This window comes from Heteronotia binoei, chromosome 9 (genome assembly GCF_032191835.1).
Source record: "Heteronotia binoei isolate CCM8104 ecotype False Entrance Well chromosome 9, APGP_CSIRO_Hbin_v1, whole genome shotgun sequence".
Taxonomy (NCBI): domain Eukaryota; kingdom Metazoa; phylum Chordata; class Lepidosauria; order Squamata; family Gekkonidae; genus Heteronotia; species Heteronotia binoei.
The window spans coordinates 100,858,475-100,875,253 of record NC_083231.1 but is presented as its reverse complement, the minus strand read 5'-3'; the positions used below and the strand labels follow the sequence as shown (position 1 = coordinate 100,875,253).

The 16,779-nt window shown below is 43.7% G+C and overlaps 1 protein-coding gene across 1 annotated transcript; it reads left to right on the top strand.

Annotated features, from left to right (window-relative positions):
* Positions 1–675: 675 nt before the first annotated feature.
* SPP1 (secreted phosphoprotein 1) lies at positions 676–13,047 on the top strand. The gene is made up of 7 exons (XM_060247075.1): positions 676–1,089; positions 4,981–5,043; positions 5,166–5,216; positions 8,102–8,263; positions 9,235–9,276; positions 9,668–9,928; positions 12,138–13,047. Exons 2-7 carry the CDS (start codon positions 4,990–4,992, stop codon positions 12,480–12,482), a joined length of 915 nt encoding a protein of 304 aa, XP_060103058.1. The 5' UTR covers positions 676–1,089; positions 4,981–4,989; the 3' UTR covers positions 12,483–13,047.
* The last annotated feature ends 3,732 nt before the right edge of the window (positions 13,048–16,779 follow it).

The window sequence follows — 16,779 nt, the reverse complement described above, 5'->3', positions numbered from 1 at the left end:
GCAGTTCCCAGGCCCCACCCCCAAAATTTCCAGGTATTTCCCTACTGGAGCTGGCAACCCTAGTCAGTAACCATACCATACTGGATAATGTCAGAAGCAGGACCCCCAGGCAGAGACGGAAGAATTAGAACAGCTGAATGTATAAGAAAGATGGGAAATTATGCCTTCTGTGTGGCTGCAGAATGGGGTTCAGCCATCCGTAGAGATGATACTAAGCAGTTTGGTATCAAGTTGATAGCGGCTGCAAGTAACTCACTGCAAAAACCATGCTGCGGTTTCCTCGCAATTCTCCCTCCCAGCTCTCCAGTAAAAGCTCTATGGGGATTTCAAGGGGATTGCCAAATCAGTCTGTTACTTGAAAAGCAAAACAGGGTCTTGAAGCCCCATAAAGACCATCAGATTTATTGCAGCCTAGGAGGTTATGGGAGAGAAGCCAGCTTTGTCCCCTAAACCTCATGATGCAGCTATTCTTTAGATGTAAAGAAAATTGCTTTCATACACATTACTTTCAAGACATCTCATCATTTATATTTCAAAGACGTTAGTCAGATTCTGTTGCTAGGGTCTGTAGGCAAACCCACTGCATACCAGAGTCAATTGATTGATGACACTCAACCTGCTCCTTCCGAGCGGTGAACGTTGCCTTTAAAATGAAAGCATCTGTGTCTATACAAAAAGAAAGAAAACTAGCTCAGAGCCAGTTCTGGTTTCTTCCTCCCGCAAATGCAGAAAGGCTGGTTTGCCCCTAAAAACGTCTGGCTCGGCACTGAATGTCGGGCGTTGATTTGAAAAGTCTGGTTAATGAGATTGTACATAAGTGCAGGGATCCTGTCGTTTCTTGTTTGCTTCGAAAGCCACAAAACCCCGAAAAGGAAATGGTGGAGAATAGTGGGAGGACAGTGACAAGAAACCTCATGACCTCATCCTTTCCGCCTCGTGAGGATTGGCTGGCTGATGTCTGGGGGAGAGTTTAAATTCCAGAAGGCTGCAGATGGAAAGCAGAGGGAAGGCAGACTCAGCATCTCTGGAGCAAGTGATCCCGGTGTTGCCTGGACCAGACCTCTTGCCTGAGACGTCCTGCCAGATAAGGTAATTGCCTTTTCTTCTTAGCTATCCACTGGGGCTGTGTTGTGCTTTCATTAAGATGAAAGGCAGGCAGAGGGGGCAGCTGGGAGAGCTTTTTAGTACAGCAGCAGAGTCAAAGGAACTCAGGGCACACTTCTGAATGTTACTTTCCTTGTTTGATTGCATCAGGAGAATATTTAAACCCTACAGGAAGGGAGAGGTCTGCAAGAGAAAGTTGTACTGAACTGAAGAGGTTTCCAAACCTTTGTCTGAAATTTTGCCACTGACAATTTCTAACACCACCCTGTGCACCAAAGAGGATGTGCCTCCCATCCCTAAATTTCTAAAAAGCTGAGTCTGAGGAATTCAAAGCCAGTCAGGAAGTCATTTTCTGGGTTCTGGAAACTGGGGTTGCCAAATGTTTTTTTTTTCCCCAGCAATGGCTGCTATGCACGGTGACTTGCACAATGTGCAGAAATGTGGCGAATGCAACTTTTCTAATCAGCATCTCCATGCTAGGAAAAGCCTCATTCGCTGACTCTCTGTCTTGCAATGACACAAGAGTCTTATTAAGAAAAAGCACTGACAACCGTTTGGGCAAGTCCTTATCTCTAGCCTCAGAGATGCAGGGGCATGTGGTAGTTATTCAGCTCAGAGGTGGGGCTGAGACACTTTGCACATGCTCAAGGACACTTCATTATTAGCAGTACTTTGTATGAGACTCAGATTATGCTCTATCAGTTCCAAACAGGAGGTTTTGAGAACCATGCCTGATAAAGGGAGGTTTGACTCTCAAAAACTTCTGCCCTGTAAATCTTGCGGTTTCTTCGGTGCTACTGGATTTGAATTGGGCTCTTCCACTGTGGACCAACCCTGCTACCCTCTTGAAACAAATGACATTGTTATTAGTCCCACACTGTCTATTTAATCAATTATGTGTTTGTTGCTAAAAGCAAATTTATTTCCCTAGCTTTTAAGCTCTCAAAGACATAGCTATTGATCCCCTTCCCCTTGCGCTTCAAGAGTTCACTTAGATATGCTCTGACATCAATTTTCTCTTTTGTGTACCGGAGCTCATTAACCTTAGTTAGCAGAAGGGCAAACACAGTAACCTGTGCCAATTCCCTCCACCCGCCTGGCTAATGTTCCATCATGATTCATCAGTTTCTGATATCTCCTGAGCCCTGATTCATCCTCCCCCCCCCCCACAGAGTCAGCTGAGCCTTGGTTTCCTTCCTGACTTAGAACATTTAGCTGGCTGTCTTTAAATGTCTTCGAAGGAAGGATGAATTAATCATAATACCTGTTTACAGCAGTAACAGAAAGTTGGCTTTAATTCCCTTTCTATTCATATCAAGGAGATCAGAGGGAGAAAATCAGTTTGTATCTCCAGAAAAAAAAAACCCATGGAAGGCACCCCTTTCTTTGGAACTTCTATGAAGTTTTATGTTCTCTGCCTTTGCCACATTTTATAATTAAATTGGCTTTTATGAGCTCTTCTCATCAGCTTTGATAGCCTACTATGGTGCAACGGTGCATCATTTCTGAGACATTCTGGAAATGCTGCCTTCATCTCCCAGATCTGAATTAAAATTAGTTCTCCTAATTCTGGAATAAGAACAACCCTTAGAAATAAAAAGCATATTTAAATAAGAGTGGTTTGCGCTGAGCTCTTAACTGGATGGCCCAGGCTAATCCAATCTCTCCAGGCAAAGAGGTGTGGAAAACCTCAGCTTGAGACCCTGGAGAGCCACTGCCAGTCTGAGAAGACAATACTGACTTTGATGGACTGAGGGTCTGATTCAGTATAAGGCAGCTTCATATGTCCATATATGTCTCATCAGATCTCGGCAGCTAAGCAGGGTCAGGCCTGGTTAGTACTTGGATGGGAAACCAGCAAGGAAGTCCAAGGTTGCTACACTGAGGCAGGCAATGGCAGACCACCTCTGCATGTCTTTTGTCTAGAAACCCCCATGAGTGTTCACCAAGTCAGCGGCTAGATTTCAGTCCAGTAGAAATTCTCCAGGGTATAAGCTATTGAGAGGCAAAGCTCTCTTCGTCATAAGCCGGCTGTGACTTGTCAGCACTTTCCACTACCGCCAAGTTGAATGGAGGAAAAATCCTTTTCATTTCTTCATGGTCTGCAAACCGTTAAATGTCATATTAAGATGCTCTTTGCAGCACTCACTCAGCAGCACCAATCCATGACGTTCCATAAGATGCTTACAAAACAAATATGGCCAGGGGATCTGAGCCAAGCTACAGCCTAGGAAAATATATTTTTGCTTTACCAGCTTTCTAAGATAAAGTGCTGTGTTGATTTGCCTAATTAACTGCCTATATTATTTTCCAGCGCTTTTGGCTCATTGGTAGAAACCAGGGAACCAGAGACTTTTTTGAGCAGGAACGCACAGGAATGCAGTTCCAGCTAGCTCTGCATGAGGGGGTGTGGCCTAATAGGCAAATGAGTCCTTGCTGGGCATTTTCTATAAAAGCATTGTGTGGAACAATGGTGATGTCAGGGGGTGTGACCTAACATGCAAATGAGTTCCTGCTGGGATTTTTCTATAAGAAAAGCCCTGCAAGGAACCATCCATCCTTCAAGCTCAGAATCATCAGCCCTGACTGGCAACTGCTCTCCAAGAAAAGTTTCTCACAACAACTGTTGCCTGGGAGGTTAACGGCTCAAACCCGTACCTTCTGCCTACAAAGTGTGTGCAATGCTTCTAACGCAAAGCCCCTCCCTTGACATTCCTGTGACTCGGGTAGAGTTACCAGCTTTGGGTTGGGGAATTCCTATAGATTTGGGGGAGAAGCTTGGGGAGGCAGGGCCGGCCCTGCCACTAGGCAAACTAGGCAATTGCCTAGGGCGCCAGCCTTCTGGGGTCATCAAATTGGGCATCCCCATGTGACTTGGTGATGTTATTGGTGCAGGAGAGGGGGCACCAGAAGTTAGCCTTGCCTAGGATGCCAGACAGTCTAGGGCCAGCCCTAGGGCAGGGTTTAGGCAGGGAAGTCGCCTCAATAGAATACAATCCCATAGAGTCCACCTTCCAAAGCAACCGTTTTCTCCATGGGAACTGATGTGTGAAGTTCAGCTGAGATTCCAGGAGCTCCTCAGGCCCCACCTGCAGGCTGGCGACCCTAAATTATCAGCTTGGAAAAAGCTGAGTCACTCATGGAAAACAGCAGCTCAGAAGTTAAAACTCTGATCCAAACATTAAGACATTATACCGGTTACAGCCCTTTCTGGACAGTACCACTGAGATATAAACCTTGTACATGTCAAAAACTCACTAACATGGAAACAGAGAGAGAGCAGGGTTTCTCTTTTTACACGAGGGAGCTTCAAATATGTGAATTCCTCTCCAGAAGTCTGAGATGGTACCATTTAGGAAGGCCTCTGCTTCCCAGTGCATGTTGTGATAAACCTCAAAACGCCAAGTCTATAAAGCTATGTATGAAAAAGTGAAACATATGTTTTGCTTTTTGAACAGTACTCCTGTTAAAGGAATGATCCTCCATCAGTCAGTCCATTCTGTCATATTATCTTCAAAGGCAGAGTCCTTCCACCTTTAGAGATTTAGCAAGTGGTAACTGGAGCTAGGGTTTCTTCTCTCTTTTACACAATGTTCTCTTCAGAGATGCTTCCCCAGGGCTTATTCTATTGTGTTTTAAGCATCCAGTTAGAATGCTAGCTAGAATTCATGCTTGCTTTTTCATGAACAATAAGTCTGCTGTTGTAGCTGACAATGACAACGGCAGTTTTATTGGTTTTAGACTGTTCTATTGAATACTGATTTATTAGTAAATGTTGGTGTGGAAGGCACCTGGGAAATTCTATTCCAAAAAGTGGTATTTGAATGGATGGATGCATAGATAGGTGGTTAAATCAAACGTGCATTATTTTTACAGAGCATCACAATGAAGATTGCTGTGCTGTGCTTGTGCCTTTTCACCATTGCCTTTGCGATACCAGTAAGTGTGCAAAAATACTTGTAACACCCATACAACAAACCATGCACATTTTTGTAGTGCAGTAATAATGTGGTAATCAAGGCTGACTCATTGTTCTCTTTTCTCCCCTTTCTCTTATCAAGATAAAAAATTCAAAATTCCACGATGGTTCAACAAGTTCAGAAGAAAAGCATGTAAGTTTTCCCCCCATTTGCCATCAGTGCTATCGCTACTGTGTTTGTTAAATTATAACCCAGAATGAAATATAGCAATGCTAAATTTTTATGCAGATTATCAAGGATTCATCTGGAGGATGCCCCTACAAAAAGGGGATCTCCATTTCAGTGTTTGTGGGGGAGGGGGCAGCATTTGAGCACAAGGGCAAAAATACTTTCCTGTAGCCACTTCAAAGGGGAAAACCTACAATACCCTTTGCCAGTGGAAAGGGAGAGATTGCAATTTTATTATTTATTATTACTTTATATTTATAACCCACTCTCCCCACAGATGGGCTCAGGGAGGGGAACAACAATCAATGGCTATAATACATGGCTAAAAACAGTTCGTAAAATTATAATCATATTACACATGAAAAATTTAAATACTATAGCTGATGGTATCAAATGTTAGTCTCTCCTAAGCAATGTTCCCTCTAAGCTGAGTTAGCTCACACATTTTTGTCTTAGCTCAGGAAGGATGACCCCAGAGCACAATAATTTATGCAATAGCTCAGAACTTTAATACCAGTAGCTCACAAAGTAGAATTTTTGCTCACAAGACTCTGCAGCTGAGAGGGAACATTGCTCCTAAGTATCCTTCTGAGTATCCCCCCAACTGGCATAATACAGATGACAGAGCCTTTTGGGAAGTAGGCCATTTCTTCAGGGAGGCCACATGTTGGTGAAGTGTCCACCACCTCAACCAAAGGCCTGGTGGAACAGCTCCATCTTGCAGGCCCTGCGGAACTGCAACAGTCTCTGCAGGGCCCTGATCTCCAATGGGAGTTTGTTCCACCAGGTAGGGGCCAGGACAGAAAATGTGCTGGCCTGGGTTGAGGCTAGGTGGACTTCTCATGGGCCAGGGATGACCAGCAAGTGTTGGCCCATGGAGCGTAAAGCTCCCCAAAGGGGTGACACTTTTGTAGCACTTTCTTATGCCTAAGGAAGCTCCATTCTTTCCAAGCATATTTGAAAACTTGTCCTTTCTGTGAACGTTTAGTTAGTCAATTCTCTGTGCCCTGTGCCCCCGATGGCCCTGAACTGTGCCCTGACTAGGGTTGCCAATCCCCAGGTGGAGGCACGGGATCCCCTGGTTTTGAGGCCCTCCCCCCACCCACTTCAGGGTCATCAGAAAGCGAGGGGAGGGAAATGGGAACTCTGTTATTCCCTACGGAGACCCATTCCCATAGGAAATAATGGAGAATTTATCCACAGGGATCTGGGGCTCTCTGGGAGCTGAGGTAGAAGCACCAAATTTTCAGTATAGCACCCAGTGCCTCTCCCCAAAATACCCCCCAAATTTCAAAAAGATTGGACCAGAGGGTCCAATTCTATAAGCCCCCAAAGAAGGTGCCCCTGTCCTTCATTATTTCCCATGGAAGGAAGGTGTTTTAAAAGGTGTGTGGTCCCTTTAAATGTGATGGGCAGAACTTCCTTTGGAGTTCAATTATGCTTGTCACACCTTCGCTCCTGGCTCCACCCCCAATGTCTCCTGACTCCACCTTCAAAGTCCCCAGATATTTCTTGAATTGGACTTGGCAACCCTAGCCCTGACCTGGATGGCCCAGGCTTGCCCAGTCTCATCAGATCTCAGAGAGCTAAGCTGGGTCAATGGGAGACTACCAAAGAATGCCAGGATTGGGATATGGAGGTAGGCAATGGCAAAACCACCTCTGAATGTCTCTTGCCTTCCTTACAGGGTTGCCATAAGTTGGCTGTGACTTGACAGCACTTTTCACTACCAAATTCTCTATGCCAAGGTGGCTTAATGAATGATAAAACATAGAAAATGACAGCAGTTCAAACAATTTTCTAATAAACAAAGACAATTAACAAACCCAAGCATGAACATAAAGTTGCTTCAAAGAGCTTATGGAACAAATACATTTTCACCACTGCCACCACTGCAGTTGTATGCCAACAGCATCTTCTGGAGGAGGGAGTTCTCCAGTTTGGGGGCAGCAGCCAAAAGTGGATCTTGGCATAGACCTAACATTGTCATTGTGTCCAGAACATAAGATTGTCTCTCAGGGTTTCAAAGGCATTATTAGACCTCACCTCTATAACTAAGTCTGACCCTTTGTAAAAGCTACCAGGAGTTGTACCTGTCTCTATACTGTTGTGGAGAAAACAACTTTCAGAAATACATTATACCAGGGCTTTTTTGGTAGAAAAAGCCCAGCAGGAACTCATTTGCATATTAGGCCACACCCCTTGACATTACCATTATTTCACACAGGGTTTTTTTGTAGAAAAAGCCCAGCAGGAATTCATTTGCATATTATGCCACACATCCCAGATGGCAGGCAAGCCGTAACTGCGTCCCTGTGCGTTCCTGCTCCAAAAAAGCCCTGCATTATACATGGTGGAGGAGAAGTATTCCCTTTTGACCTCCTCAACCTACAATTTCATGGGTGATCCTAGTTTTAGCATTATGGGGAAAGGGAATTTTTGTATTCCCTGTTCCTTTGTTTATCATGATCTTATCAATCTCGGTTATGTTCCTCCTTAGTCAGTTTTCTTTTTCTCTCAACTTAAAAGGTTCTGTCTAATCTTTCCTTGTAGAAAATGTACATTCTCTTGGTTGTTCTAGTAGTCTTTGGAGATGGAGTAACCAGACCTGCTTGCCATGTTCCCAAAGTGGTTGTACCATGGATTCTTATAACATCATAGTCCTTCTCACTCTATTCTAGTCATCTGTAACCATTCACTGCTGCAGTAGGAGAAGTCCCTTTCTCCCTTCCCATCCATGATGTGGGTATCTGCTTACCACGTCATATGTCTGTCTTCCCTGTTCATCAAACCCTGTGCTGCAGGATGTTCCATACTGTATTCTAACATAACTCTTTGTATTGTTGCAGGATCCCAAGGGTCATCATGTTCACAAACACCACCACCACAAACACCACCACCACCACAGCCATTCCCAGAGCCAGGAACATGTTGACAGCCATGTTGACAGCCATGAGTTTGAGCATGTTGACAGCCATGAGTCACAAGAGCATCAGTCGTCCTCTCATCTGGTATGACATGCTTCCTCCAATATATAGTTTTTTCAATAATCTGTTTCAGTAGTTGGGTTCCCAGGTCTGTACTGGAAAATACCTGGAGATTTTGGGGGTGCAGCCGGGAGAGGGTGGGGTTTGGGGAGGGGAGGAGCCTCACATGGTACAATGCCAGAGAGTCCACCCTTTTCTCCAGAGGAGCTGATCTCGGCCAGCAGAAGATTTGTTATAAAAGCAGGAGATCTCCAGGCCCCACCTGGAGGCTGGTGACCCTATCAGTAGGTTGTTTTTGCTTGTTTGTCCAGGCAGATTACAGCAGCATTAGCAACTTAAATTGTACCTTTTCTGGTTAGTGATACAGACCTTGATGCAGCTACAGTTTATCAGACTCAATCCTCACTGGTACCTGACTGGTACCAAGTTTGTCTCAACCAACTTAAGCCCTGTTGCTTTCATTGGAACTTAGTAATTATTAGCTTAGCTCGGTCCTGCTGCAAAGATATTTTTAATATTCATCTTTAGCAGGGCTTTTTTTTTTAGAAAAAGCTCAGCAGGAACTCATTTGCATATTAGGCCACACACCCCTCCAAGCCAGCTGGAACTGCGTTCCTGCTCAAAAGAAACGCCCTGATCTTTAGCCATTTTTCTATTTGTTTTCAATTTTCAGTTACTGATTTTTTTAAATTTGTTAATCAGAGAAGAATTATCATTATTACTACCCAGTACGTTCTTATGTCATGCTCCCTCCAAAGGACTCGGGGCATGGGTCTTCCTTATTCTAACCCATTTTATTCCTCCATTTGCCATAACCCTCCCTGGACCATTCAGCCCAATCCTTACCCAGACCAGAGAGAGAGAGAGGCAGCTCATGATAGTTAAGGATAATACTTTCAAAAATTAAATTATGAGATTAAAAAAAAATTCATGGGGGTCATTTATTGTGCCAGGAACAGGACTTTATAACATTGAAATTTCATTTGCATTTCCAGAGCTCTCATTCAGATGAAAGTGAAGAGATCACTGAACAACAAGTAAGTCTTCTTTTACAGAATAGCCCACCCAAATTACCTATCAATGACTGCACCCTATATGCTGTTTCATCCATGTATTTTGTCAGCAGCGCTGAAAATTCTCCTCAGCTCTTTTATTAATTTGGTTGCTACTTTTCACACTATTAGGACCTCAGGCCCACTAAGTACACTTAGGAATAAGTACATGTTACAAGGCAAACATGGGTAATCCAAGCCTGTTTGCCTCTGAGGCACTATTTACTTTTACTTCCCTTTCTTATGGGGTGAGTTCTGAAAACAGGGTGCTGAACTCTGCCATTGATATTTAAGTCTAAGTGATCTCCGCATAAACGTAGCCCCCAGATGTGCCTCAGTGTTTGTGCCCTATTGACTTGCTACTATTCTTTTGCAGACCCTTCTGGTACCTTCCGGTAAGAGTAAGGAAGATGACCACAGTGACGTGGATGACCATGATGATGTGGATGATGACAGCCACAGTGATGATTCTGAAGAGTCCCACGAATCAGACGAATCCCATGAAGTCGTCACTGAGGTTCCCACAGACGAGCCTCTCACTCCATCTGCCGAACCTGATCCATTTACAGGCAGAGGTGACAGTCCTTACGGAATACAGTCCTCCTTTTTGAAGAAGTCCCAAAAGTCTTCTGAAAAGGTAAAGCATATTCCTTCAGGCTGCAATCACAGATGAGTGGAGTAGCAGCCGAAAATGCTGAAGTAGGAGGTAGTAAGGAAGAACTGCTTAGCTGACCCATTTAAAAATATTTATAATCCATCTGCTGTGGTATGGTTTGTAAGCTACTTTGCCAGAGGAATTCTTACTCTGTGACCCCAACTCACCCTGTAGTTTAATTCTGTTGGCAGAAATAGTATGGTTTGGTGAAGGGGGTTAATCCCAGCCTAAGGATTGGTAGTAGAGCTTTATATGCAAAAGTGTTACCAGCCTCCAAGTGGGCCTGGATTTTTCCTGAAAAACAAACTGATCTCCCAACTCCAGAAAGCAGTTCCCCTGAAGAAAATGGCAGCTTCAGAGTCTGTGGTATACCATAATCTAGGTGGAATCCATTCCCAGATTCATCCCTCCTTAGGCATAGCCCCCAATTTCTTAGAAATTTCCCAGGCCAGAATCAGACTATCAGTCAGAGTAGACGGCACCTAGCTAGGTAGAGCAAGAGTCCACCTTGGTATATGTTCACAATTTCCCCTCACTATTAGGCAGTGATCCTTAGTTATGTAAGATGAAACAAATGTTACATTTAGTGCTCATCAGTAGCATCAATTGCTGACAAATTACATAGCTGGACAGTATCATTCGTTGCTGCTATGAAAGTACCAGTCATAACAGGCACTGAAGATGTTGCTAAACTAGAAAGTAAATAAAATATTTGAAGAAATTTCCTAGCTTAAAAACAAAAGCAAAACACCTTAACTTTTGGGGAAAACTCCCCACAGAAATTCCACAAGGGAATAATTCCCTTAGATTCTCCCAAGACACATCATTTGGCAAGTTTCTCCCCATTTCTGACAATCTCAGACACAAAAATAATAGATATCACACAGAATTTATACTTATTTCTGTTTACATCAGTTTAACTGTCATAGCTTTTCCACTGAAGAATCTTGTGAGTTGTAGTTAAAGAAGGTGTTGAAAATTGTTTTCCTTACACAACTTCAGCTCCCAAAGTTTCCTTAGGAAAGAAAATGACTGTTAAACTAATTTAAGGTAATTGTGTTATGTAGGCTTTTGGCCTACTTTAGGAGCTCATACACAAAGACTATTTCTTTTTTATTCATCAATCAGAAGTAATAAGACCATTCTGTTTTATCACAGTGCCTTGTTCACACATACACAGCTCCAGAACTTGATCATGCCACAGGGCTATCCATCCTCCAATATCTTTCCTTCAATGTGACTTCTATAGATGCCTAGGGTTGTCAAGTCCAATTCAAGAAATATCTGGGGACTTTGGGGGTGGAGCCAGGAGAAAGGTTGTGATGGGCATAATTGAATTCCAAAGAGTTCTGGCCATCACATTTAAAGGAACTGCACTCCTTTTAAATGCTTTCCCTTCATTGGATATAATGGACAGGGGTACCTTCTTTGGGGGCTCATAGATTTGGACTCCCTGGCCCAATCTTTTTGAAACCTGGAGGGTCTTTTGAAGAGATGCATTGGATGCTATGTTGCAACTTCGGTGCCTCTACCTCAAAAAGCAGCTTCCCCAGAGCCCTAGATACTCATGGATCAGTTTTTCATTATACCCTATGGGAATCGGTCTCCATAGGGAATAATAGAGTGTCCAGAAGACATTTCCATCCCCCTCCCCCGCTTCCTAATGACCTTGAAGCGGGCAGAGGGCCTCCAATCTTGGGGGTCCCCTGCCCTCACCTAGGGATTGGCAACCCTATGCATAAGGCATACACTCAATAGTATGAATCAGAGGTTCAAGATGACTACTGCAGACAGTTCTCTGGGTGCTGGCAAAGTATTTTTCTAAAAGCTCATCAGGACTTTTGATTGGCCATGGGAGATCAGATTGGTTGGTTGTGCAGATTAAAATAACATTGTTTTGGCAGCAGCTGCCATCACAGTGTTGGGTTTTATTCTCTCCCACACTCCTCTTTCCCAGTTTTGTTTAATCACTCTTCTTCATGTGTGTGACTGTGGCTCTACCTTCTGTGGCAGACATTTTGTGGTTGGCTCCCACTCCAGTGGCAGCCATGTTGTGATTGTGCCCACCACCCTGTGTCAGAATTCCAAAGGCTCCCATAAGTTCAAAAAGATTAGGGACTCTTGATATAGATATATACATTCTAAGTCTGGGATATTCATTGATAATCTTTTTCTTTTCTTTTTTTTACAGTTTGATTCTCATGACACTACACAGGAAGATGACAGTGTACCAGATGTTTCTTCTGAAAGTCAGGATACTAGCACAGAGGACAAAAGTAACCTGCAAGACAGCAATGAGGTTCACAGCTCATCCCACCAGAAGAGTGCAGAAAATTACAGCCGACAGAAACTTGACAGTTTTGAGGAAGACCATGATGACAGCAAAGCTGACATCTCCCAGGAGAGCTATGGGGCTGACCACAGCAGTGAACAACTGAAGGCCCACAGTGACAGGGAGGGATCCCAAGAGGCAGACCATGACCAGAGTATGGAAAGCGTTGATGATCATCACAGTATTGAGAACAATGAGATTTAATACTAAGCGAAAACCAAAGCAGGGGCCAAAGAAACACTTATCTGAGAGAATCCCTCCTGGTTTTTTGCATGAGTGGGCGCATATAGGATTGGAACCCAAATTGATCTTTCTTTTTTTTAACTTTTGCTGCATTAGAGAGAAGGGCTATACAATTCTTACTTGAATACCTGCTCCCAGTTATATACACATCAGGAGTCTGATTGCAAGCAGTAGCAATTGCTGACAGTGGGCGTTGCTAACCAGGCAGATAATGCACCTTAATCCTATGCATGTTTCCTTGGGGCTTATAGCCAAGTAAAAATGTTTAGGGTTGCATCCTTATGGGTTCAGTACCAGCAGTCCTGACCATTAGTAAACCGTAAGCCCTTTTTGTTGCATAGTCTTCTGCTCAATCACCCGGTGGTTTGTTATGAAGGAAAGAGAGAGGAGATGATAATGATGGGGGAATCTGGTTTTTCACTCAGACTGAATGTTATGTCTTATGATACTGTACTTCTAAGGGGTTTGATGTTGCAATGTATATTTTGTTGATAATGGCGAGTTAAATAAAAAGACCAAAACCTTACAACTGGATCTCAGACGGCTTTTATTCTATGTGCACATCTATTTGAAAATCGATGAGGTCTTCCAGATCTCTTGGCGGTATTGTGCTCCCTCTTGTGGTGTATGATGGCACCATCCACTTCCCTCTCTCGGAGACAATATTTCCCCTCCGTTTTTTCTTTCCCTTTACTGACTGAGCTGCTCTAGAAATATTTTTTCTTTGCTGAACAACTTTGGCTGTCCCTGAACAACTTTGGCTGTCCCTGAAGAATTTTGGCTGTTGGCCCAGCCCAGGAACCTGAAGGAAGGATCAGGAACCTGCTTTAACTTAAAACAACTTAAATGGCACTCAAGGGGCTTTGAAATAAAAAAAATAACAAAATATTTTATTTAACATAGAGAGGAAAGGTCAGGTGAAATCAGGGGTTGACATTTCTGAAGTAAAATCAGTACATCCACAGACTTTAGTTCTTGTGTTTCAGGCTAATGAGTTTCTTAAGCTTTTCACAGTGACTTAAATCTTTGACGTTGAGAGGCTTTTCATAGAATCTGAGTTGGAAGGGGTCCCCAAGGTCATCTAGTCCAACCCCCTGCACAATGCAGGAAATTCACAAATACCTCCCCCTAAATTCATAGGATCAACATTGCTATCAGATGGCCATCTAGCATCTTGTTTAAAAACCTCCAAGGAAGGAGAGCCCACCACCTCCCAAGGAAGCCTGTTCCACTGAGGAACTGCTCTAATGTCAGGAAGTGCCCTATGGGGATTGGTCTCCATAGGGTATAATGGAATGCCCAGCGGACAATCACACTCTGTCCCCAGTTTTTTTTAACAGAAATGTGGGGAAGGCCCCCAGACCAGGAGGCTCTCCAGACCCCCCAAATGGGTTGACAACCCCATGCCTGACCCTTACATGACAGTCTCCATATTCATCTACCATGGGGGAATATTCTATCATCATAAGCTTGGACTAAACCATATATTTTGCTACTTTTTAATCAGTAGATAGAAACATTATCCACCAGATTAAAAGCTGTCTTCCTCCTTCACATCCACACAATTTTTCATGTAGAAAAATTCCCATATTAGAAACAGTCCAAAAGATAAGATCCAAATGCCATAGAACAGTAGTACTCAAACTGTGGGTCAGGAATCCAAAGAGGGTTGTGACCAGGTTATGCGATGTGGGGAGACCTCCTGCCCTTGTCCGCTGCCTTTCTCATGGCTGCCCAGGGGAGCAGTGGCAGCAAAATGGGGGAGGGGGGATCAACATTGTGCTGACTCCACAATGTCACTTTTGATGTGAACCTGGAAGTGACATTACCATGTCAGCACAATACTCTAGGATTCACCCTTAACTGTATATGTTTGACTCTTAGAGCGTCACATTGATATATTGATCTTATTCCCAGTTTTGTGCTGGAAGTTACATTGTGGAAACAGAGCAATGTCTTTCATCATGATTCTGCCCTCTCACCTTCTGGGTTTACCAGTGCTTAACTGACAACTCTAGTTGTGACTGTCTCATGAGTGGGCCACAAGGCCAGGATGGAGGAGGACGAGTAGGGTTGCCAAGTCCAATTCCAGAAATATCTGAGGACTTTGGAGGTGGAGCCAGGAGCAAGAGTGTGACAAGCATAATTGAACTCCAAGAGAGTTCTGGCCATCACATTTAAAGGGACTGCACACCTGTTTAAATGCCTTCCTTCCATAGGAAATAATGAAGGATAGAGGCACCTTTTGGGGGGCTCATAGAATTTGACCCCCTGGTGCCTCTACCTCAAAAAACAGCGCCCCAGATACCCACGGATCAATTCTCCATTATTTCCTATGGGACTAAGTCTCCATACAGAATAATGGAGTTCCCAGCAGACATTTCCCTCCCCACCCCCCGCTTTTTGATGACCCTGAAGCGGGGGGAGGGCCTCCAAACCAGGGGATCCCCTGCCCCCACCTGTTGAATTACTCTTCAAAGAGGAACAGCCGGGCTGTCTGTGTGTCTCAACAAAAAGATAAGAAGACAGCAGAGTTCCATACCTGGCAACATTTAAAGTTTGAATTTCTACTAAGGACTGTTTATTTGCTTTGAAGGTCACTTAAGAATTACAGTGATAAAGTGGTTGAGTAAAAGAGTGTTTTGCACTTATATTGCAACATTTGGTGTGCAGTGTTTTTCTTGCTTTTCCTAAACTCCACACCGCAAGTTTCCTTATCTACCGCCTACCTGGAGACTGGCAACCCTAAGGAGGAGTAACTCTGTGAGGTGGGAGAGGCAATGGCAGATTTAGATTTGGCCCTTCAAAATGTGCAAAATGCCCACACAATATAGCCCGTTGCTCAGTAATGTTATATATTGTAAAATCCTAAGTATGAAAAATAAAATATAAATTTGTTCAGTGTCACTTTTAGGTTAGGAAGGGAGAAAGTGTGGAATTAGGGTTGCACACTAAAATCAGAAGAGGGTCTATGGATCACCACTATAGCTGAAGTGGGAAGGTTTCACCACAGAAGCATAGGCAATGTCCTTAAAACCCTTTGGAAACCCAGTGAAAAACATAAAATTAATGAAATAAGGGATTATCTTCTGGTGCCCATTATATTTACAGAAAGAAAACTGTAAGCCGTATTTAGCTGTAATGTGGGGACTGTTTATTAATGGCAGGTAACTGTGTCCTAAAAGGACAGTGTTGAGAGCCATTTCTCTAAGCATTCAGCTGTGTTCTGCAAAACAGACAAATGAAAAACAAAACCCTGCAACAAGGGAAATTTTCCCCTATGGCAGAGTTCAATAACATTTTGAAACTGTTTTATTCCCAAGAATATTTCTGTTTACAGAATGAAAAATTTAACTGACTGTTAGCTGTGGGGGTTGTTTAATAATGTGCAGGTAGTAATGTCCTGAAAAGACAACATGGCAGAATCTTTTCAAAATGTTCTGCCCAAAGAAACTGCTACTGAGGTAGTCATTTTTAACAGGAAATTAACTTTTTTTTTCACAAATGCTGCCATCTAGAGGGGACTGAGAGTATAGAATGAGAGTTCAAAATCGGTCATAAATCTCAGCCTGAAGCTGCAGGGGACATGGCAAGGAATCTTAGGGTTACCAGGTCTGTGTTGGAAAATACCTGGAAACTTTGGGGGTGGCTCCAGGAAAGGGTGGAGTTTGGGGAGGGGAGAGGCCTCAGCATAGTACAATGCCATAGAGTCAGGGGTGGCTGTGGCAAAACCGGCCCGATTCTGCCTTCAGACCGGGTCCCGTCAACTCCCTTTTGAGTTGCCAACTTATCTTCTTCCCGCCACTAGGACACACTGCCACCACCTGCTCAATTTAGGGGTTCCTGACTGAGAGGAACAGGACTCCCAATCCCCTTTGCCAGTTCTGAGGCTTGGCCTCAAGGTCCTCTGCCAACCCAGCACCTGGTTAACACAGAGACCAAAGTCCTCCTTTGGGAGACCCCTGGGGGATTGGCACCTTTGCCAACTGTATGTCTTCCCCCTTCCCTGGACTCCCCTCTTGCAGTAGTGTGGTCTAAGGCAGTTAGGGAAACTATGTGGTACAGAGGAACTACCTTTTAAAAAATTATTTAAAATGTATAACTGTATACAGGCATTTTAAAATAATGAACAGAAGAAATAAATGAAAGCAGAGAAAAACACTCCTTCTTTCCCTATTATACAATACTTGCCCTGCCCATACCAGCAAAGACAGACTCACCACCCCAACCACCTGAACTCAAAGCCCAACTCAAACTG

What these genes read in the sequence shown, in the direction of transcription:
- SPP1 (XM_060247075.1), top strand. Translation starts at nt 4,990, where the DNA reads ATGAAGATTGCTGTGCTGTGCTTGTGCCTTTTCACCATTGCCTTTGCG. An exon ending in CCATTGCCTTTGCGATACCA is followed by an intron (nt 5,044 to 5,165) that starts GTAAGTGTGCAA and finishes TCTCTTATCAAG; the next exon opens with ATAAAAAATTCAAAATTCCA. An exon ending in CCCAAAAGTCTTCTGAAAAG is followed by an intron (nt 9,929 to 12,137) that starts GTAAAGCATATT and finishes TTTTTTTTACAG; the next exon opens with TTTGATTCTCATGACACTAC.